This window comes from Syngnathoides biaculeatus, chromosome 4, assembly GCF_019802595.1.
Source record: "Syngnathoides biaculeatus isolate LvHL_M chromosome 4, ASM1980259v1, whole genome shotgun sequence".
NCBI classification, from domain to species: domain Eukaryota; kingdom Metazoa; phylum Chordata; class Actinopteri; order Syngnathiformes; family Syngnathidae; genus Syngnathoides; species Syngnathoides biaculeatus.
The window spans coordinates 30,580,901-30,605,307 of record NC_084643.1 but is presented as its reverse complement, the minus strand read 5'-3'; the positions used below and the strand labels follow the sequence as shown (position 1 = coordinate 30,605,307).

Genomic DNA, 24,407 nt, shown 5'->3' with positions numbered 1-24,407 from the left:
ACACCAAGGCGCAATAGTAAAACAATTATTGCTAATCTTCTAGGTAACACAAATTTTGGCAAAGGTAGGATTTCAAAAATATGTATTTCAATATCCATCCATACATTTTCCATGCCGCTTATCCTCACATGACAAATTATGTAATTGAATGGGAGACGCCACAATTTCATGTTTCTGAAAGGTGGTCATTTTATAAAGTTATTGCTCAAAGCAGGATTATGTGAAATGTGGATCTGCTGTTAACACATATAGCTCTGGATTTTTATTTTATTTATTTTTATTTTTTTTAGATTGCTGAAGGATTAAACAATTGAGACAATTACTGTTTCCTGTGCTATTTTTACAATCTTAAACGCCAGCGATCCACGTGTTTTGTGTACTTGATTCATGATTTGAGGTTTTTTTTAACTTTCACGTTAAATAGATTTGCATTTAATCTAGAAGAACTGATTAACTTTAAACATCTTCTCAAATTTCAGTTTCTATTTAAATTGAATTTGCTGTACATTTTAATTGATCATTTAATTATATATATATATATATATATATATATATGTGTGTGTGTGTGTGTGTGTGTAGCATTTGTTGGCATAAACTAATGTTGCAGTCATCATAATTTTCCAGGACTGTACACTGATTGTGCAAAAAGAAGAAGCGTAAGGATCTGATATACTGCCTCAGTATTACATGATAAATGAAATACTTTATCAAATTGCTACTATTGTTCCAGGATACTCACATTCCAAATATTGAGAGAAATTTAGCAAAAAGAAAAAGAAAAAGAATACATGAATGAAATTGTTTTAAACGAGTCGCTGCGAATTAAAAGAGCTTTTATTTTGAAAACCGTCACAGGAAACAGTTAATGGTTAACGCTAACTTTGGAAGCAGATACTGATGGATGGACGGAAAATAGTTTTGGAGCGCAAAGCCATCCAGCGTGGAACTTGGGACTAACAGGTGATTTACTTTTGCTCGCTGTCCGTTTCTAGCTTCTTGTTTTTGCGTTGTTGACCGAATAAGACCTGATTTTTTTTTTCACTTATGTGCGGTAAGTTTGGGCTTCGTGCCCGTCGCCGCCTGCTGGGGCTGTTAGTGTGGCGTGATAAGATGAACAAACTTTCCCATTGTTTTAAACTTTTTTTTTTCCCCCGACCCCCTTTTCACCCCTTTTCGTGCACTCATCATCTAACTCGTCAACTTTCTGTCACGAACTATTCGCGGGTCACTTCATTAGGTACACCTGCACGAGCCAATGACATCCATTACAAAGTTTCTTCCATTTTGATTGGTACAGCCATACCCCCCCCCCCCGATCTTACTGCAGGATGGCAAATGAAAATCAATACTTCTCTGAATTGTTTTTAAAAAAATATTATTTAATATGCAGCTCTTGTTTAAAGCCCAGACTAATAAGAAAGTAGTAAATGGTGTCAAGTATGTTGAAGTGCTACATTTTGACTGAGAGACTGAAATCTTCGAATGTTGGTAAGGAGCTAAATTAATCTGGGTTGTTTGCGGAAATTACAGAGTCTTCGCAGCATGTGGATAGTTGCTTTAAAATTAGTTTGAAATGATGTCAAAGGGTTTTGGGATTCTAATTTGTGGTATATTTCAATTTTAAACTATTACCAGAGACAACTAAAAATAGGGAGCTTTAATTAGTCACATTTGTTCATTATTAGTAATATTGGGGATTGATTGTACTATAGAAGTAAACTGAAGTGGTTTACCATAGCAAACTATCCCATTTAACTTGGGTTAGCTCAAGTTTCGGAGATGTCACCGATTCTTGGGTTAATCGCCGGATGCATCGGGCACTGGAACAAATAAATGGACCTCCGCAAATAATCAAACTGGTGGGGCTGCTAGTTGGCTGGGCACCATATTGAGTTTGTACACCAAGATTATTCATGGGACAATGGTGTTTGTATCTATCTAACTTAATTTTCAATCCTGAATGCGAGTGTAGTGGAAAGCTGTGGAAGGGTTGAAGTAATGGAGGTCAGAAAAACTGCTATAGTTGGCCATGAACATTTGGGTCTCGCTGCTAATCTCCTGTGTAGGTCAACCTAGCTTGGCAAGGTTCTGCTGGCGCCACATGACTGGATCAGTGTGGAGCAATTTGCAGTATTACTGGCTATTCGTATTGTCTGTCGACATATGGACAAACGTCATCTATCAAAGTCTGCTAACCACATTGCATATCATTACTAAGGAAAAGGTATTTTGAGATATGTATCTTTTCTGTTTTATTTCCCAGCCCTAATTAAGACTAATAAAGATTTTCACAGACTTTCATAGCCACGGAACAGCGAGAATGAGATGAAGCATGAAATTTATCCAGACGTGCATGCTGTGGGGAATCAGATTTGTGCCAAAAAAAAAAAAAAAAAAACAACAACAAAAAAATCCAAGTCTATGAAACAAACCTTGTTGAATAGTAAGCAAAAAAAAAAAAAGAAAGAGATTGAGAGATATGATCTAACTCAAGCAAAAACCACAGATCACCACCTGCTTTACTCATTTGAACAATGCACTGTAAGCTTCACAGGAACATAGAGTAACCTACAAGAGCAGAGGTAGAAGCATGCACATTTTGTGCAGACCATGTCATCTGAAAGAGGTTACTGACTGGGGAGAGTGTAGATCGGCAGCATAGGATGGTGGTGTGTAGGATGACTGCTGGTGGGGAGGAAGACTAAGAAGACAAAGGTAGAGCAGAGAACCATGTAGTGGAAGATGAGAAAGGAAGAATGTTGGGCGGAAAGAGATGAGACAGGCTCTTGGTTGCCAGGAGGAGCTCCCGGAAGACTGGACTTCTACACCCGAGGTGGTAAGAAAGACAGGCAGGAGAGTACATGATGTTTGTGGAGTTATGTGACAGAAGAGTGTCTGCTAGGATGAAGGGCAAAGTTTACAAAACAGTGGTGAGGCCGGCCATGATGTACGGATTAGAGACGGTGGCCCTGAAGAGATAACAGGAAGCAGAACTGGAGGTAGCAGAAATGAAGATGCTGGGGTTCTCACTTGGTGTGAACAGGTTGCATAGGCTTAGAAATGAGCTCATTAGAGGGACAGCCAAAATTGGATGTTTTGGAGACAAGGTGAGCGAGAGCAGACTTCGTCGGTTTGGACATGTCCAGAGGCGAGAGAGTGAATATACTGGAAGAAGGCTGATGAGGATGGAAGAGAGTGAGAGGAAGACCAAGGAGAAGGTTGATGGATGTTGTGACGGAAGACATGAGGGCAGTGAGTGTTAGAGAGAAAGATGCACGAGATGGGCTTAGATGGAAAAAGAAGACACGCTGTGGCGACCCCTAACGGAACAAGCCCAAAGAAAAAGAAGACTGGAAGCCACATTAACTTGGAGCAAAGTGCTGACATTTTAAACGATTGTTTAGCTCCTAGCTAACTCGTTAGCTTGCTGGTTATCAAACAAACAGTTAAGATTCCTCGAAGTGTCTGTTGTGTGCTTATGCACTGCACATGGAACAAGGTCGTGAAGTATTGGATGGTGTTAAAACTGGTGCTCTGGCATTCTACGAATCCATTACAAGCCCCCTTTAACAAACGTTCCCAGTTCCCAAACTGGAACAACATCAGCCGATCAGTGGCGCGGCTTCCCTCCATGCTGGATTCTCTCGGCTTCACCAGCCAACGTATCCTCGCCCTCTTCCGAAGACCAACTTGACCAAATGTGTCTGTTTTTTATGCTTCAGTTGGGATTCGCAGTCAGAAAGCACAGAGCGCTCCATTCTTTCTCTTGTTTTGGCCGTTCCCCCGCTGCTAGCCAGCCTTTCACGTCCCCCGTAACCCGCTACCTCAAATCCCCTCGGCCACACTGCGCACTGCTGTGCGTGCACGTAACGCAGAGTTCATTCCTACGGCTGGTCCTTTTGGTTGGTGCTGCTCTTGGTCATTAAAAAGCCCCCGCCCCCTCCCCTCCCGGTGTCGCCTCCTGTAGTTTTCTGGGTCAGGGGGAGGAATTCCCTGGCATTACTCTCATTGTCAGTCAGCTACTATGCACATTAGTATTCACATCAGGTTGATATTTATCATCTTCGCTTTCGGACTATGAATAGCGAATCTTTTAAAGAATTGATTATCCTATAAAATATTGCATCAAATAATCACCCCCCACGTCACCCCTAAATATCAATCCATCATCCATTTTCTTCACCGCTTATCCTCACGAGGGTCACAGGAGTGCTGGAGCCCATCCCAGCTGTCAACGGGGAGGAGGCAGGGTACACCCTGAACTGGTTGCCAGCCAATCGCAGGGCACATGGAGACAAACAGCCGCACTCACGATCACACCGAGGGGCAATTTAGTGTGTCCAATTAATGTTGCATGTTTTTGGGATGTGGGAGGAAACCGGAATGCCCAGAAAAAAACCCACGCAGGCACGGGGAGAACATGCACACTCCACACAGGCGGGTCCAGAGGCCAACGCTTTACCAGCTGATCCCCCATGCTGCCCCCTCTAAATAATTTCAATTTTTCTTTTACTCAGCTGCATTTTATTCTCTTTTATGTGAAATTGACTTTCTATCCTTTAATGGCAAAACTAATCCATCTTTAAGATGGTGATAGGGCGCCAGAAGGTGTTTTATGTAGTCACACTGAAAAGGGACATTCTTTCATTGCTGAAAGCATAAAAAAGTAATATTGACTAGATTTTTAATGATGTAATGTCAGTCTAGAAGAAATGATAGTGGTTCAAGTCACACGATTCCGTTGTCTTTCAATATTTACCGATTTAGTCATAAGTGCTAATGTTATTACACAGTCATTTTCTCAGTCATACGTGAGTGTATCAGATTCAAATCCTCCGTGATTAGCAAATGTGTAGTACTATATGTGTTGCAAATGTGATTTCCTTTGTACTATCTGTCCTGGTGTCAGGGGTACGTGGATTGGATACGTGCAGACTTGCAGGCTGCCCTCAGGCTCTTACACGTCTGCCAGGGAAGGTGCATTCTTTGCTTTGAATGTGTTGCTTAAGACAGATGTCATTGCTGTGTTTTGTTGCATTTTTGTGTCATTTGCAAGGTGGCTGCGCCCACTGGATTTCCTTAAGATCTCAGACGAAAGGTAAAATCCACTGCATAGCTAACAGAAGGAAGCAATTTAGATTCAGGGTTATTTGAAAAAAAAATCTTGGAGAGTGTGTCATATTTGTGGAGCTTATTGCGGCTGGATGCGTCATGTTATGTGCGAGCGTAAATATGCGGCTTTGCTTTTTTTGTGTTAGGTTGTAGTAATACAGGCATCAGCTGTACTGTGATTATATCTGTGGGCTGTACAAATTTTTTGTCTCCAGATACTGTTTATTTTTCCACGTCTTTTGTCTCGTGTTTTCTAGGGAGTGAAAGCTGTGAGACAATGGTGCCTGTCTAGGGTCTTGACAATAGTCTTTATGAATGGGAGTGAGAAGAGAGTGGGGGAGAAATGGTGAGATGGGGCGGGGGTGGAATGGGGGAGAAGATGCTTCAGGAAGAAGTCTTCACACTTAACTGGCATTTTCACATTTTGTTTCACATACAAGGTGTAACTCACCAATTCATGGCTCTCGACATCAGTTGATGCCAGTGGCCTGGTTAATAGGAAAGTAGTAATTGGTATCAGGGAAGTAAGTGGAAGTGACACATCTTGACTGAGAGTCTAAGATATTTGTATGTTGGCTGCCGTGCACGTTTATATTCATCCACAAAATCCAACCGTTTACTGCCACTGACATAAACAGTATGTTCATCAAGTAGGTTCTTCAATGGGTGGAAGAGGGTCTGGCACCAGCTTGTTCAGGTTTGTAAACCACTGTAATAACTAAGCCGTTCCTGTCGGTGGCAGCATTACAGCGCTTTGGATTTGATATCAGCGCAGCTTTTAGGAAGAAGTTAAAGATTAGGTGCCAAGGTGTCACCTTGTCACGTCAATTATGAGGGAGAGAAATGCCAACTGGTTGGAAGACAGACAGTTTTACGCAACTTACAGCTGAAAATTGTATCTATAGTACATATATGCGACAAACAGAGGATGTCTTGCGATAGTAGGAAATGTGCACTGGAATCATTTGATCACACAGTTCATAGAGTGAATGGCGAAGATTATGTAAAAAGTCACATGGAAATATGGAAACTCTGAAAACGGCTGGCAATGAGTAAATGAGTTAAACTTGCAGCTAACCTGTAATACACAGCAAAGTGTAAATTGGTGACCGGCATGTAAATTCGTGGCTATGGTTGAGTGTGAATCCAGCCAAGATGAGTGTGGGCACCACTTTGCCCACAGAAGGAAGTAGTTGTAAAGCTCCCCCTCTCCTACTGGGTAAAAGAGAAAGAATGTGGGTGAAAGGTTGTTTGGAAGGGGCGTTTGAGTGTGTTCACTTATTAGGAAAAATACCCGAGGTGGCGGGAGAGCATATTGTTGTCACGACGATGAGCTTCTTAGAGTGAGTGTATATTCTCAATGAAAATGTGTTGCCCTCCCTCCGCATTGCCCTCTTTCATTCAGTCGGGATACGAACAATACAAAATGACATGGAGGAAGTGGGGATGGGCCTGGAGGAGGGGTCACCTCCCAGTCCTCCCCCTGCCCCCGTATCTCGCCACCAAATATTCACCAGTGGACGGAGGGTGACACTCCCCTCACGTTGGATAGAAAAGTGGCACAACATGGCTGAGGGGAGGAGAGGGTCTGGGGGGAGGAGGGGGGCTGCTTTCATTATTGCTTCGTGGTGTTACTCGGGATTCTCTTCCTCACAGTGCAATTCCAAGTGTGTGTGTGTGTGTGTGTTTGCCCAGCATGACTCGCTCTTTTTTCCCGGTTCCTCAGAGACTGCAGGCAGTTTTGGGGAAAATGTTGATTCGCCCTGCTGGTTGTGTCGTATCAAGTCAGGAGTCAAAATTGAAACGAACAATTACCGGTACTTAGTCTAAAAAAATATCTATTTCAGAAGATTAGGGATTCAATAATTGTAAAAACTGTAACATATGGATCCTTTATCATCCAAGCCTTGATTGGAAAATATTTCGAAAAAATAGTTTGAAGGGGTGTTGGCAGTTTTTTTTTCTTTAATGTTGAAAAATGTATGTGCTGTATTACTAAGTAATTAATAGTAAACACTTTGCAGCATAAATTACCACAGCATTACCTTCATTATGTTTTTATACAATATAGTTACTGTAAATTACAAGGATTTTGGTGCCTTGAGTTACGAGTTTAATACGTTCCGTGACAACACTCGTGTCTCAAGTCGTTGTTACCCCAGTGAAATAAACAGAAATTCCAGTTATAGACTGCAGCCTGGGCCTAGAAAAATGACAAAATGTTTGTAATCTGTTTTTAGTAAGACATGGGATGTTTGACGATATAATAACAGTTTACAGTAATGACATAATTAATAGAATATTATAGAAATAGAGCAGTTTTGTCACATTTTTTGGTCACATTTATAAACATTCTGCTGCTCCTGGTGTACAACTTTGGCCATAAGACAGTCTCAGCTCCTCACTAAGATGCAGTAGTATAAGTTGTTCTTTGGAGTGGATAAAGAATATATACCTGTGAGTATCGTTATATTATCACTTTACCTGTTGCTCCACCATTTGTTCATGTTGAAAAAGCCATTACTCAAAGGGTTATCGCACTGATGCTGTTTGTTAGTCCATTTATGGGATTTAAATTATGTGTTAGCTTTAAGACAGCAGAATTTTTGAAAAATCTTCTTTTGGGTTAGGCTTATCCTGTTAGGCGTTGCCTCAGGACGCCATCCTTTTCCATCAACCTATTACTTGTGTCCTCTGCCCTCATGTCTCCCTCGCTACATCTGTCAACCTTCTCTATGGTCTTCCTTTCACTCTTTTGCCAGGCAGCTCCATCCTCAGCACCCTTCTACCAATATACTCCCGCTCTCGCCTCTGGACATGTCCAAATCATCGAAGTCTGGTCTCTCCAACCTTGTCTCTGAAGCATCCAACTTTGGCTCTCCCTCAAATGAGCTCATTTCTAATCCTATCCATCCTACTCACTCATGGCGAGAACCTCAACATCTTCCTTTCCATCGCCAGAGCCTCCCCCACCTTTGCCATCCCCACTACCCCCCTGCTAGCCTCACTACTCTTCCCCCTCCACCCCTTTCATTCATGCAATTATATTCTGTTTTACTTCAGCTAATCTTCATTCCTCTCCTTTCCAGTGAATGCCTCCATCCTTCTAACTGTTGTTCCTCCTGCTTCCTGCTTTCACTGCAGATCACGTCATCTGCAAACATCATGGTCCACAGGGATTCCAGTCTAATCTCATCTGTCAGCCTATCCATCACCACTGAAAACAGGAAGGGGCTCAGGGCTGATCCCCGAGGCAGTCGCACCTCCACCTTAAATTCCTCTGTCACACCTCATAGCTGTTCTGCTGCCCTCATATATGTATTGTATTATTCTAACATACTTCTTTGCCACTCTACACTTCCTCTCTCGGAACTCTGTCATAGGCTTTTTCTAGATCAGGGGTCACCAATACGGTGCCCGCATTTAAGGTGCCCGTGAGGCACGTTCCAAAAATAGTACAGATCACAAATTGTTATTATTACTAGTGCTTTAAATTCTTTCTGGGATGTTCAGAAGTACTTCATCTAGATCCTTACAGAATTTCTCTTTCACCTCTAGGTCACATCTGACCTGTGGGCCATAGCCACTAATGAGATTATACATAACACCGTCGATTTCAAGTTTCAGCTTCGTCAGTCGATCTGATACCCTTTTCACCTCCAAGACATTCTTAGCTGTCCCTTCCTTTAAAATAACTCCTACTCCATTTATTTACCATCGACACCCTAGTAAAATAATGCGAACCCTGCCCCTAAACTTTTAGCCTTACTGCTTTTCCACCTGCTCTCTTGGATGCACAATATAGCAACCTTTGTCCTAATCATCATGTCAACCAACTCCCGAGATTTTCCCGTCATAGTCCCAACAATTCAGTTTTAGGCTCTCTGCTTTCGTCTTCTCTATCTGCCTAAGGATCTTTGGCCTTCCACCTCTCCTTTGCCTTTGACCCACAGTAAGGGAATTCCCACCGGCGCCCTGCAGGTCAACTCTGCCGGGGTCGGACAGTGTTAACCCGGGCCACAACCGATCCGATATGGAATCGTTTAGATAAACGCTTATATTTATATGGCAAAATTTTAAGATTGATGACATTCCTGACGTAACCATCCAGATTTATCTGGGCTTGGGACTGCCCGACAGTTTGCACTGGCTAGTGCCACCCCCATAGGGTAGCCTTAATTTAAGAAAAATCTATCCATCCATCCATCTTCTTTGCCGCTTATCCTCACGAGGGTCACGGCGAGCGCTGGAATAAACAGCTTGAAGCTTTTTTTTCCCCCTCAAACTGCTATTTGTTGTGAAGTGGGTTGAGTTCATTTCGACCGTACTGCGGTTGTAATTAAAAAAAAAGCTGTCAATAGATGGCTGGTGTCATGAAAAAATTGTAGGAACAAATAAGCATTTACCTTATCGTTGCTTTAATGGGCAAATGTGGGATCCCAGGTAGGCAGCTATAGATTTTAAGTATTTAGAGATATGGTGTAATTAATACATGGTAAGCCGACAAAACAACAGGCTTGAGGTTAAGAAATCAAGTACTTTATTGTCCTGGTGAACTAAACCTCCTTTTCTCTGTCATTCAGCTATGCATTTCCAGGAGTGGTTACAATCACTTCGATCCCACGCAAGACTCAAAGTTTATGAATCAGAGGACACGTGGAATCTGCTGTCAACTCTCCCTTCATCTTTCTCGCTGTCCTCGTTGTCCCTGCTGGGTTTAGGAGCCATTGCCTCCGTCACCGCGTACTGGCTGGTGACCCGTCCACGCCCTATGCGCCCTCCATGTGACCTTCAGGCCCAGTCTGTAGCTGTCGATGTGCGTTTTGTGGCGCATCCCTACCTTTGCTCAATGTTGCTGTTAGATCTTACTGTCCTTGCTTGTTGCTGCAGGGGGACCCCAGCTGCCGGCGATCTGCTCTTCTTCAAGATGACTCGCCGCTGGAGTTCTACCATGACGACACCAGAACTGCGTATGACATGTTCCAGCGAGGCCTGAGGATTGCAGGTGGAACGATGAACATTAGAATTAAGTCATCATTTTGGAATGCTTTCCACATAATGTGAAAAAAATGCTGGGAAAAAATGTACTTTTCTTTTAGAATAGTCATGAGCATGTGGCTCAATTTCCAGGACCTCACTTCTTCAAATGCAACCTAGTTTAGACTGAATTATATGCACTGTGTAAAAGTTGCAGACAATTGCTGCACTCCATTTTTTTTTCCTTTTGCTTCAAGACAGAATGAATCAATAACTAATCTCAATTTAAGCCTGCAGTAACAATACAGATGGCTCCCCATCAGTAGCCATATTTGCTTTTGTTTGCGTAATTCAATCAGTTGGGATGAGACCCAGCAGGTCATCATGGTAAAATGAAGTGAAGGATCTTGTGACTTTAGGATGGACTGAAAATTTAATTAGGGATAATATATTGATTCTGATGATTCACTGATGTTGTAGCATGCCTGACTTTGGTGCGGGCAGCGTGGGATCGATCCCCGCTCAAAGACGGTGTTGTAACGGGCCCTGCAACTGACTGGTGACCATTTCAGGGTGTCGTCTGCCTGTCGCCTGAAGTTAGCTCAGATAGGCTCCAGCACTCCCGCAACCCTTGTGAGGATAAGCGCCTAAGAAAATGGATGGATAGAAAACATGATGTAAAAATACGACCTATCCCCTGTAGAATTCTGCGTAGGCCTTTCCAAAACAAGCCCCATCAGACCCTGATGAGAGCAATTGCCATGGAAATTGGATAGACTGATGGTAGAAAAGAAAACAAGTGAAGAATGAAAAATTCTTTCAAAAGTCTATCATGGTCGCTGACTGAAATAACCCAAAAACATTAACTAGATTTGTGTGTTACTTTTTAGGTAATGCACCATGTCTTGGTTTCAGGAAGCCAGGCCAACCATACCAGTGGATATCCTACACTAAAGTATGACACATTTGTTTGTATTTTGAACCTCGTGTTGTTGTTGTTGTTTGCATTCAGTTTGTCAACAACCATTTTTCTTTGGACTCCTCAGGTGGCCGAACAAGCACAGGCGCTAGGTTCAGGTCTTCTGGCAAAAGGCTGCAAGCCCAACCCACAACAATTTGTTGGTATCTTTGCACAGAACAGACCAGAGGTACAGTATGCATGTATGCATGCTTGTTATCGTTTATAGGGTTAATGCTTTTCTTGAAGTTATTTAGGAATAATTACAAAGCATGTTGTGTGGCATCAATATGGACAAACTGCTCTATGAAACTCGGAAAAATGTCCTGTGTAGGCTGCCAATGTCTAAGTAGGGCAAAAATATTATTTGCTCCCTTTCAACAATGAGTTTAGCTCTGAAGACATAATTATAAGTTCCCCGCGTGTGTATGTTTCCATTGGCTGACATTTTCCAGAACATTCAAAACGTTAAATGGCCAAACGAGCAAGAGAGTTGATGTGAGTGTGAAAAGGCTGCTTTGTCTCCCTCTGTTGGTGTCAGTGGATCATTACCGAGCTGGCCTGCTACACTTACTCCATGGCCCTGGTTCCTCTTTATGAAACATTGGGGCTGGAGGCCATGGTCCATATTCTCCACCTGGGTGAGATCATCATAATGATATGAATACATTTGTAACAGATACTGTCGGTATAAAGAACTCAAAGTTGTGCTTGTGTGACGTTGGACTTTAGCGGAGATCTCCCTGGTGGTGTGCGACCGTGAGGAGAAGGCTGCTTCCCTTTTGGAGAACAAGGAGAAGGGCATCACTCCAAAACTCCGCTGCCTGGTTCTGTTCGACGGCTTCAGCGAGGCATTCATGGAGAGGGCAAGAGGTTGCCAGGTGGAAGTTCTCAAATTGATCAATTTAATGGTGAGCAGATCGTGTACACCCAGTTTTTTTTTTTTTTTATTCCAATTCATCAAATGTACACTCATCCTCCTTGCCTAAATTGTAGGATCTGGGAAGGCAGAACCTCAAAGATCCTGTGGTGAGTTTCCAATTAATACTCTTAAGATTTTCACTCCATAAATAACATAAATCATTTTACTTTTCTCAATTGTTGAGATATGTGTCAATAAATCCAGAAAAAAATATGTGGCAATAAATCAAGGAAAAAAACGTCAGGCCTTGGTACATTTATACAATATCCTGTAGATACCCTGAGAAGGGTTGCGTCAGGAAGGGCATCCGGCGTAAAAATTGTGCCAAAACATATGTGCGTTCATCTGAGATGACACGCTGTGGCGACCCCGAAAGGGACAAGCCGAAAAGAAACATACTTACTTACTGTATGTGCACCTAAATCAGACATCTGCCAGTGTGACTTGTAGAAACAGACAGTTTGCTTTTAATGTGTCAATGTAAGATTAATATCCTTAAAAATGGACAGTTTTGTACTGGGGTCCCTAGATTGGGTGGTTTTTGGCTCCATAGCAGTGGAAGTCATATTATGGTTCCAGAAAATCTCTTTGAATAGAAGCATGTACGGTACATGAAAAATAATAGAGGACCCAAAGTGGAACCCTGAGGCACCCCACACTATACAATAGAGGCAGGCAAGAGTGGAGGAGTAGGAGGAATCTTCACATTGACTTAAACCTGTCATGGACAGGCTATTGTGAAAGGAATGTCATCAAAATGGCCAATCAATTATATTCACAGTACAAATAAACCCAAACAACACCTCTCCGATGCCCCATATATCCAATTCATCCATCTTTGGGAGAAAAAAAAAAGTCACTCTAAAACACCACAAAGAATTTGAACTGGCATGCATGACATCACGCAATATCCCATTTATTTTGCTTTTACTTTGACTTTTTTTGCCACACTTATTCCAAAAGAAGGAGCAGCCTGAACAATTGACATTGGGAATATCAGAAGAGATTGCGAGTAACTTGCGACACACGTGACGTAAAAACCTGCAGCGAAAGCAATAAGATTTCAGTGCTAGTGTTACTTTCACACTCATAAATGTCATAAATAAAAATGTGACACTTCCCTTTCAAAGGACACCTGCATCATTATTAACACTGCGTGATTGGTGTTAACCTTTTAGCACGTGGAATGCATTTTTTTTTATTGAAAATATTGTTTCCAATGAATGTTTTTCATAATGATGATATTTTGGAACAGATTAATTCCACAAATCTACTGTTATAATTTTTTACAATGTGAAAAAATGTTGACCAGCATGTGGGAGTGGCTTGATCTTAGAGGTCCTACTCTAGATACAGACATTACATCAGACATGGGAATTATGGCGCCGCTTAATGCTTCAGAAGTTAGTGTAGGTGGTCTGTATTGATATTCTTTTATTTCTGTGTGCTTTAGCCCCCCCAGCCACTGGATCTGGCCGTGGTTTGCTTCACAAGTGGAACCACAGGTACCCCCCGCCCCCTTATCATCCCGTGCTCAAATGACGGCAGCTTTGCCCACAGTCGGCGTCTTTTCCCAACCCACGCTCTAAAGCTCCCAAATCACACGGGACGCGCCACTAATGTCTTTGTTTGTTTATGTGCAGGCAAGCCTAAGGGAGCCATGATCACCCACGGCAACATCGCCTCTAACACTTCCTCTGTCATTAAGATCCTGGAGGTCTGTCTGCCATCCCGCCTCCTCCACCGGCATCATTTCATGTCTGTCCCCCCTTTATTTCCTCCCCCTGCTGTGTGTAATGGTATGATTAACTGAGTGTTTGATTGGCCCTGTGGCTGCGAGCTGCTTAAACTAATTGCCTCTTTATAGACAGTCTGGTGTCTAAATGCTGGTAGAAGGAAAAAAAAAAAAAAAAAAGCATACAAGATGTTTGATTGCCTCTGTGGCTTCATGTCTCCCGGGAAGACTGAAACATTTCTCTCATTATCACCCCCCACCCCCCCTCCTAGGGTTCCTTTGTCATCCGACAAGAAGACGTTTCCATCTCCTACCTGCCGCTGGCGCACATGTTTGAGAGGATGATTCAGGTGGGCTCCTCTCGGGCCTAATAATCGATAAGTGGGTCTCCAAGCAAGTGACTGAGCAGCAAAAGTGCTGTTGATTTATCAATTTTCAACTAATTTGCTGTTTAATGAAAGGGCAACAAGAGCTATGTATGCTCGGAGAGGGCCTGTCGGGGACATAAATTAGTGTATGAGAGCGCTTCAGTAGTGTCCGTGGGAGTGTTTCTGTAGTGAATGTGAGAAAGAACTCAGTAATCAGCGTGAGCATTTTAGTACTGTATATTAACTTCGGCAGGGGGTGAGGGATTATTAGTAGTGTGTTTCTATGAGTAAAAAGAAAAATCCAGTCGTGGTTGAGAGTGTTTCTGCAGTACATCTCAGTGTTTTAGTAGTATGCATGAGAGCACATCAGTAGCACATGAGCTTTTCAGTTGGTCATACTATGGTTCCAGAAAATCTCTTTGAAAGGAAGCATGTACATGAAAAATAATAGAGGACCCAAAATGGAACCCTGAGGCACCCCACAATAGAGGCGAGCAAGAGTGGAGGAGGAGGAGGCTTCACATTGACTTAAACCTGTAATGGAGAGGCTAATGTCACTTTGTGTATATGCTCGGAGGGGGGCTGTCGGGTACATAAATTAGTGTATGAGAGCACTTCAGTAGTGTCTGTGGGAGTGTTTCTGTAGTCTATGTGAGAAAGAACTCAGTAATCAGCGTGAGCATTTTAGTACTGTATATTAACTTCAGTAGGGGGTGAGGGATTATTAGTAGTGTGTTTCTATGAGCATAAAGAAAAAATCAGTATTGCGTGAGAGTGTTTCTGCAGTGCATCTCAATGTTTTAGTAATATGCATGAGAGCACTTTAGTAATATATGAGCTTTTCATTAGTCTATTGCAGGATTGTTTGCGAGAGCGTTTTAGTGGTGTCCAGGACAGCGTTTCAGTTTATTGTCAATTATTTTGTCCCTGACGGGCCTTAATATATTGTACTGTACAGTAAATCCATCCACGGTATGACAAATCTCCTCCCGGCAGCGTTCTGCAGATCAATACGACACTGGCATGGAACAGGAATTCAGAACAGTCTGAAAAGTAGAATTCTATTCTTTGAAAGAAGACTTCAGAACATTCCCAGCCATCTATCAATCCATCTATTTTCTTCGCTGATTATCCTCACAAAGGTCACGGGCGTGGTGGACCCTATCCCAGCTATCTTCAGGAAGGAGGTGGGGTACACCCTGAACCGGTTGCCATCCAATCGCAGGGCACATAGAAACAAACAAGCATTCGCACTCCCAATCACACCTAGGGGTAATTTTAGAGTGTCCAATTCATGTTGCATGTTTTTGGGATGTGGGAGGAAACCGGAGTGCCCGGAGAAAACCCGCGTAGGCACGGGGAGAACATGCAAACTCCACACCGGATTTGAACCCTGGTCCTCAGAACTGTGAGGCCAATACCTGCCCACCATGGCGCCAGAACATTTCGATTACATGAAAATAATTAATCCAGTGATTAAAATAGTCGAATTTCCATCCCGTTTGTTTACTTTGTTTTTCTTCGGCTATTCCCGTGTCAGGTGTCCATGTTCTGCCACGGCGCTCGAGTGGGCTTCTACCAAGGAGATATTTCCCTCCTGATGGATGACATCAAAACTCTCAAGCCCACCTTCTTCCCCGTCGTGCCCCGTGTCCTGAATCGCATCTACGACAAGGTCTGCTTGCTTTAGAGGTCACGTCCCTTGTTGTTTTTTTTTTTTTGTTTGTTTGTTTGTTTTTTAAACCCACACCCGCTTTCTCTTCAGATACTGGGCTCGGTGACATCTCCACTGAGGAGAGCTTTGCTTCATTACGCCGTGAGGAGGAAGCAGGCCGAGCTCAGCAGCGGCGTCGTACGAAACAACAGTTTTTGGGACAAACTGGTCTTCAACAGGATTCAGGTCAGTGTATCCAATTACTTTTTACAGTCTTTTTATTAATTAGAGTAGTGGATAAAGGACTGAGGCCCTGTAACTCAGTGGTTAGACCACTGGTTTGGTAAACCAGGGGTTATGGGTTCGTATCCCACTGGGGCCTCCACTCCCTGAGAAGGGTTGCGTCAGGAAGGGCATCTGGCGTAAAAATTGTGGCAAACATATATATGCGTTCATCTGAGATGATACACTGTGGTGACCCCGAAAGGGACAAGCCAAAAGGAAAATAAACAAATATAAAAGACTGAGATCCGTGCAACATGGATTTTCCATTCTCTATTTTTATATAATTAAAAATATGATATATTTTAATTCACAGAAGAAAACTGGTGGCACGGTGGTTCAACTAGATAGCTTTGGCCTCACAGTTCTGAGGTCCCGTGTTAAATCCCCGGACCCGCCTGTGTGGAGTTTGCAAGTTCTCCCCGTGCCTCTGTGGGTTTTCTCCACGCACTCCGGTTTTCTCCCACATCCCCCCCAAAAAACACGCAACATTAATTGGAGGCACTAAATTGCCCCAAGGTGTGATTGTGAGTGCAGCTGTTTGTCTCTATGTGCCCTGCGATCAGCTGGCAACCAGTTCAGGGTGTACCCCGCCTCCTGCCCGTTGACAGCTGGGATAGGCTTCAGCACTGTCCACAACCCTTGTGAGGATAAGCAGCTAAGAAATTGAATGGATGGATAAGAAAACTAAGGTTCCAGGAATATACATAGAGAGACTTTTTTTTCCCCCATCAGAAATATCAGAATTACAGATGTACTCTTATTTGTTATTTGCAGTGTGGCCAGAAACCATTAATATTGTTATTAAAAAAAATAAAGAGCACATTTATTTAACCAGTTGGGCCTCGGTGGATTTCCGCTAGCTCTATAAAGGCCTAATGTTTGAAATTTTTGGATAGTCACTATGTATTTTCCTTTTCCCATAGCCGTCTTTGAAGCTACCTGGTTAGCATGCTAAAAGGCTAGCCACAAAGATTACAGAGTTGCTAACTTTGTGTTGTGAAACTATCCTTACAATGCTCGCTCACACATCTTTTAAGAATATTACTTTGGCTTGGTGACGACTTACAGTAACGAAACAACAGAAAGTAGCAATGCGTGCTAGGCTAACCTCTTTAAGACAATTGTCTTGTCAGGACAACAAAACTTCATTAGCATGAATATGTTCAGAAAGAAAGCAAACAATGGTTTATTTATCCAGTCGCTAAGCAGACATGTTCCTGACAAATGCGTCCAAAGAGAGCCTGAAGCAGCTTGCAGTGAGTCCACCGCGTTGTACGAGAAGTTAGTCGGAGAAGCGGAGCCCTTCCAGCGAGCGGTGCCAAATGCAAGCGCAGCATATTGCGCTTGTGGGCGTGTATTGGAGACACGCGCACGCTGGCAAACCGACATTTTGGCTCGGCGGAGGTCGATGGGAAAAATATGGTCTAGTGGTGGGATTTTGCTCTGGTTATTGTTGGTGTTAAAAAAAAACAAAAATAAAAATAAAAATCACGGCTTGCCTGTGCTCCAGGCCGACTTCGGAGGAAATCTGCGCTTCGCCCTGACCGCATCGGCGCCCATCTGCCCCACGGTGCTGTCCTTCCTCAGAGCCACGCTGGGATGTCTCATCTTCGAAGGCTACGGCCAGACGGAGTGCACGGCGGGATGCACCTTCTCCATGCCGGGAGACTGGACCGCAGGTCAGGCTGGGGAGTTGCTCCGAGAGAGCCGTTCTGAGAGGAATGTCGATCGTCTAAATGTTGGGGATGACACAGTTGGGGGGTGGGGGGGGGTGCTCCTATAACAACAGAACTCATAGGCTTTCCTTTCCTGCCGACTCATTTCGTGTGTTTGACAGGACACGTTGGGCCTCCTCTGCCCTGTGCTACAGTCAAGGTGGTGGACATCCCTGACATGAACTACTACGCAAAGAATGGAGAGGGAGAGGTGAGACAGTAGATCGGAAGTCTGCACACCCCTGTTCAAATGCCAAGATTACACCAAGATAAATCATATCATTTTTGCCATTTATTGTGACCCATTGAGGAGTAGGGTTGTGTGGGCAACATTGAAGGAGCTGCAGGAATTTCTGGCAAGTACAGTGGTGTCTGAGTTCTCAAACACAATCCGTTCCAGAAGGCCTGTTGAAAACTGGCACTTTCGAAAACCAAAGCGCGTTTTCCTATTACAATGAATGGAAAATTAAATAATGCGTTCCAAGCTTAATTTTTTTTTAAGCTTTTCCTGATAATAGACTGCATAGTATAAATATATATATAGTTTAAATAATTGATCTAATTAAATCATTTAAGAAATATATTTATTTTTTGCTTAAAATTTATGCTTTAGTAGTAGCGTATGCTAAGTTGGGAGTGGATTGCCCTATCTATAAGCGACTTGGCCTCCAGCCTTGTAAACCTTTTTTTAGCAACAAAAGTGCAGAATAACTTTACACAAGCAACAATGAGGGGGAAAAACAGACACATTGTTTTTTATTTGCACAGAAAGTACGTAACGTACAAAAAATTTGACTCGCAACTAGAGGTAGGGTTAATGGAACAAAAGAAAAACGCAATGCAAAACAACTGTTTCAAATGTCTTTGGTGGGGTTGACCCGTCCCTTTTTCACAAAGAAAGAATCTAATGTAGACTGTTTCTGCCGTCTTTTGAGCACCTTCCTGAAGTGGCTCATAACAACGTCATTAAAATTTTGCAGTGCTCTGCAACATCTTTGTTAGGGTGATGAAGTTCTACAAAATTATGGATGTCGTTCCATTTAGCGCAGATAGCTTTTAAATCGGCACTTGAGACATCCTTCCTGCCTTCAGCCTCATCAGCTAACTGCTGCTCGTTCATGAAAATAAGAAGCATCTTTTCGACTTCCTCCAAGATCTGTGGCCTCTGCTTGGTCAACACGGTTGCTTGGTCAACACGGTTGCTCCTTTAGCAACAGCACTTGCTTTGGGGGCATCCTTGCGTTTCAGGATGGTGCTGATCGTCGATTTCGACATGCCATACTTCTGCTCACAAACACACACAACAAATTCGTATTCGGCTATCAAATCCTTCTTGAAGTCGACAGTTTTACGCACCACTTTCCGTTTTTCAGCAGCGGCAGTTCCACTTGCCTTCTTTAGTAGGAGCCCAAATGAGTTTCCTCCGCAGGGTGTCCGGTCTCTCCCTTAGAGATAGAGTGAGAAGCTCGGTCAACCGGGAAGGGCTCAGTGTTGAGCCGCTGCTCCTCCACATTGAGAGGGTCCACATGAGGTGGGTCGGGCATCTGATCCGGATGGTTCCTGGGCGTCTCCCTGGCGAGGTGTTCCAGGCAAGTGCCGGCAAGACACGCTGGAGAGACTACGTCTCCTGGCTGGCCTCGGAACACCTCAGGATTCCCCGGAAGAGCTCGATGAAGTGGCTGGGGAAGTCTGGCAGTTGTTGCTAAAGCTACTGCCCATGCGACCCGACCTCAGATAAGCCCAAGAAAATGGATGGATGGATGAATGGATAATTTTGATTCTTCTGCTTTTCTCATTCTCAGATTTGCATCCGTGGTCCCAGCGTGTTCCGAGGCTACTTGAAGGACCCGGAGAGGACGGCAGAAGCTTTGGACAGTGACGGCTGGCTGCACAGTGGAGACGTGGGCCAGTGGCTCCCAGTAAGGGGACAAATTACATGAATAGAAACACAAAGAAGTTGACCTCGTCGCCTTACTTGGCACGGCCACGAATCAGAAGATTCCAAACCTCAGCTGCGTTTCTTCTTTTTGTAGCTTTGCTCTTTCATTTCTATTAATAAACAGTCGTCGGTTGTTTTCGCCACTATCAGAACGGGACGCTGCGCATCATTGACAGGAAGAAGCACATCTTCAAGCTGTCCCAGGGAGAGTACATCGCTCCGGAGAAGATAGAAAACGTGTACACGCGCTGCACACCCGTGCTCCAGGTTTTCGTGCATGGGGATAGTTTGCAGGTAATACTGCGAAATCTGATCGGGAAATTTATTTGGGTCCTCCTCTAATTTAACAAAAGGTATCCAAGAAGGTATTGGATAAATGAGATAAAAAAAATACTCATGCATTTGAATCAATGTTGTTACTAATCTTTGATTTAAAAAAAAATAATAATGATTGTTCATTATGCTTTCCCTGTGGTCAGTCTTACCTGGTGGGCATAGTCGTACCTGACCCCGAGGTTTTCGTGCCCTGGGCTAAGGAGCGAGGATTTGTGGACTCGTATGAAGAACTGTGTGAAATTCCTGTAAGTTACACACGGGAAATTTGGCACACTTTGTCACACACACCATCACACCCCCTGGGTCCCCCCTAATAAATCAATCAATCAATCAATGTCCAGGATGTCAAGAAGGCAGTGTTGGAGGACATGAGAGCGGTTGGAAAAGAGGCGGGGCTCAAATCCTTTGAACAAGTGAGGAATTTTTTTTTTTTTTTTTTTTAAATGGAAAGGCCAACAACCTGGTTCAAGGGCAACATGACTCGTTAGTCAAGGCAACAGCGCATGTACCGTAACTCCCCACCTACAGAGCGCACCTGGTTATAAGCCTCAACCAGTACATTTGTAAAGGAAATACCACTTGGTGCATATATAGGCCGCAGCCGTGTAAAAGTCGCAAGTGCCCACTTTGAAACTGACATGACATTTAAACACGAGATATTTACAAAAGAAGACGGTATACAGAGTGTAACGCTGGCGCCGCTAACAAGACTGATTAAAAAAAATAAAAAAAAAAACATACTGCTAAAAATCACTGTGACGTGGCAGTAACATGCTAGCGCAGAGCTAACAGGGCCGGAGCGGTAAAAGTCACTTCCTGGGCACATATATTTGGTCTCACTCTTACCTTTTCAGCTCGAGTGCCCCCTTGTGGCTGTTGGAAAAAAATGCACAAATGAACCGCATCACCTTATAAACCGCAGGGTTGAAAGTGTGTTAAAAAAAGTTGAAGCTAATAGGCCGGAAATTACGGGCCACTAACTTTAGCTTACGTCCCATCCCAGGTGAGAGAGCTCCACTTGCACCCGGAAATGTTCAGCGTGGCCAACGGCCTCCTCACGCCCACGCTGAAGAGTCGACGCGCCGACATCCGCAGGCTGTTCCAGGAGCAGATCGACAGCATGTACGGCAAGACGGCCTTGTGAGGGAAAACAAACGGCGGCGTCTGTACGGAGTCCTAAAACATCGACGACACAAAGGAAACGCCCATCAAGTGACTAAACAAATGTATGTGTATTACTTGACTAATTGACACAAATCTCTTACGCATTCACTCTTAATAGTGTGTACATTGAGCTCTAATGGGACCAAAAGCATTTCTCTGCTGCAGTCGTTTTACTTATAAAGTGGAAAAATGATTGACCTTTTAGTGACATGTTTAATTAGTTGAAAATGTGTTGGTTTTTTTTGTCTCACTTGTAACCTGCCTTCCGGCTTCCTTTGTTGTTCATGTTCCCTCTATTTGGTTTTATAAACCTAATGTGATACATTGGAATGAATCAGCAATGATATTTTAATGATAGCTTGTGTATATTTATATATATATATATGGCTTTTGCTTCAGAGTGGGCACTACTGACTACTAGTTATTTCTTACATATTTTGGCTCCACTTTTGAAAGGACACTCATGAAGTGGTGATCTAGAACAACTGCAAGAACCAGTCAGTGAAGTTCTCAGATCATTTATTTGCTGATTGTACGCAAAAACATTGTCACCAAAATTATGCTTACAAACTGGAATAAAGCCCTCTGTGAAAACTACTTCCTGGGTGTAAAAAATAAATTATATTGTTTCAAGGGAGTATTACGGTCACACTGAATACAAAATGCAAATATACAAGAAAAAAACCTATTACAATAAAGAAGGGGTTGTTAGTCTAATAAAATTTAAAAAAAAAAGTGTACAGAACTAGAATCTTTTTTTTTTCAGTTATGTTGCTATAACAAAATAATAGTTGGGTAAAATGTGTTAATTTAAGGTCATTTGGTTTAGTGGGGAAAGTTGCAAAACCACAATTGTGATTTTACAATCAAAAAGTGACATAGAAGTGTAAAATTACCACTGTTTGGCTATGAGAACAATAGTTGAGAAAAATTCCTTATTACATAGTCATAATTTTTTAAAAAAGGTAAGATTAGTTATGAGTACAAAAACTGCAATATTAAAATAAAGTTTAAAAAAAGTCAGTATATAAGGTATAATGTGAAATATATCGAGTTCATACATTTCCCGTTCTCTCTTGTAATTCTGATTTCTTATTCTTGGTATTTTGTTTTCAGTGTGTCCCTATTACTCCTTCAAAGTATAGTAACAAGAAAAACCCTTCATTAGCTACATGGACACCTTCATTAATCAATATTTTAAGTTAAAAAAATGTACAACACATTTAGTCAAAGACAAGGCAATTATATGACGATGTGAAGCACAAAGTAGGAGCATTTGTGACCTTTTACACAGTCTTTGGTCCTCACGGCACTTGGACAGTTTGGACGCTTTTCAGACAAGTCCGTTTCTTGCCACTAGAGGGAGCGCCAAGCTAGATTTTTGCAGTGTGGCGAAGCAACAGACTTCCTGATGTACACTTTCCACATCAAAGAAAACGGAAACGTATGAGGGGAACAGAAACCCGATAAAAACTTGTCAGGTGTTTGGTGGTGGTAGGGTTATAAAATATTGAACCATATTGATCCATATACAGGAAGAGGGATTGTTTGCTTACCTTTACATAAATGAACATCAAATAGTGGCATACTACAGATACGCTTCAGGTAAAAAAAAAAAATAATAAAATTACCACCTACATTACAACTGACAGAGTGAAGTTTAAGACAAAATAAAAAGCTTATTATGGAGAAAGGCCAGAATCGCACCAGAACAAAACGATCGTGGGCACACACAACGCTAACGAACGAACGTCCAATAGGGTGCTGCTAATTTGGGTAGCAACAGAGTGCAAATGGTCAGAGCATAGGCTGTGGGACAATAATAGCATCTATGATTTGGAGTAATTATACTCAACATACAAGTGTGTATCGCAATGGCTGCACATTTACACTGTTGCTAACCAAAAACGCAGCACCCGAAGCAGAGTTCAAATGGCCGCACGACGATGAACTGAGGTCACTCCACTAAGGCGCCAGAATTTGTGGAATTTTCAGTTGGAAAATTTCCACGGAAATTAAAAGGAAGTTAAAAAAATAAATCATGAATAAAAAAAAATTGAAACTTTAAATATCTCTGGGGAAATTACATTTTAGCCTTATATAGACTAAAACAACCAGATTTTCAGGGTGAGTAATATTTGATTTTGCTCTTCAATGAGAATTAATCATTCAATTAAAAAAAAAAATTGTATTTCCACATTCATCTGTTGAAACCAACACGTTTAATGGTTTCGCTTTTCAAGTATGTCAAAACAAAGTGTTTATATAGTTATGCTAGAATATGAAACCTTCGTTAAAGTTCCCCAGCAGCTGCATTTCTTTCCCATAGAATTTGAATATAATATTTTGGAATATTTGCAGAGAATTTTTCCACCCCTTTGAAACCCTTCTGCAAACGCATTTATCTGAATGACTCTGGTTAGAGGCTGCTGTTTGCGTCAGCAACCCAGTTCTAGTGGATAAGCGGCCACTGTCTCGAATGGCACTCGACTTTCTTGTTGGGGAAACGGGAGATGACTTGAGGAGGCATTCACAGAATGACGCACCCGGCAACTAATTAGAGTATCAGGAGGACGGCCGCTATTTTAATGCGGTAGAAGCGTGCACCGGTCTCGGCTGATGGCTTTGTTAACGTGGCATCGGACAAAACGAGCGGCGTCGAGGACTCCGAGCGAAAGCGTTCAGTCGTCGGCCACGATGGAGAGGGCGCGCAGCTCGTTGAGCTTGGCCTCGTTCTCCCTCTGCCTCTGCTCGTCGGTCAGGCCCGCCTGGTCGATCTGTTCCGTCAGCTCGCTGAAGACTTTGTACATTTCTGTGAAGTACACAACCTGCGGAGAAGAAAATGGTTCAGTACTGTTGTATTTAACTTGAAAGTCCAAAACATTTGCATTTAATCTTTATAAATTGCTTGCTTTTTTTTTTTTTTTTTTTTTTTGCTGATACCATTGCTTGTCCTATAGACCTTTTCATAACATTTGTAAACAATAACAATTCCGGGTGGCCTACCCGGTGGCGGTTCGAGACCAACTTTACTGGGGTGGGAAGGGGGGAGGGGTTGGCTATGGCCGTGGATTTGCATAGTTAGGGCCCCCCGAGGAGAGGTTGATCATCATCGACAGCAGAAGAGGGAGGGATGATGGAGCATTTTGCAGAAGTCCCAAAACGACAAGGGCGGAAGATTCATCCCTTCTTTTTCTTCGCTGCTTATCCTCACGAGGGTTGCGGGGAGTGCTGGAGCCTAT

The 24,407-nt window shown here is 42.8% G+C and overlaps 2 protein-coding genes across 2 annotated transcripts in view; one reads left to right on the top strand and one right to left on the bottom strand.

Moving 5' to 3' along the window:
- Window positions 1–870: 870 nt before the first annotated feature.
- acsl2 (acyl-CoA synthetase long chain family member 2) lies at window positions 871–21,596 on the top strand. The gene is made up of 20 exons (XM_061816866.1): window positions 871–960; window positions 9,696–9,928; window positions 10,003–10,117; window positions 10,980–11,044; window positions 11,136–11,237; window positions 11,589–11,688; window positions 11,780–11,958; window positions 12,044–12,076; window positions 13,423–13,474; window positions 13,613–13,686; window positions 13,977–14,054; window positions 15,613–15,747; window positions 15,838–15,972; window positions 17,522–17,690; window positions 17,849–17,937; window positions 19,529–19,645; window positions 19,816–19,959; window positions 20,145–20,246; window positions 20,343–20,414; window positions 21,005–21,596. The coding sequence occupies exons 2-20, from the start codon at window positions 9,698–9,700 to the stop codon at window positions 21,143–21,145; spliced, it is 2,133 nt and encodes a 710-aa protein (XP_061672850.1). The 5' UTR covers window positions 871–960; window positions 9,696–9,697; the 3' UTR covers window positions 21,146–21,596.
- A 71-nt stretch (window positions 21,597–21,667) lies between these two features.
- The window catches only part of bin3 (bridging integrator 3), a 41,811-nt gene continuing 39,071 nt past the window's right edge, over window positions 21,668–24,407 (bottom strand). The window contains exon 9 of the mRNA XM_061816867.1: window positions 21,668–23,993. Coding sequence (XP_061672851.1) covers window positions 23,847–23,993 — 147 coding nt within the window. The 3' untranslated portion in view covers window positions 21,668–23,846. The remainder of the gene's footprint in view (window positions 23,994–24,407) is intronic.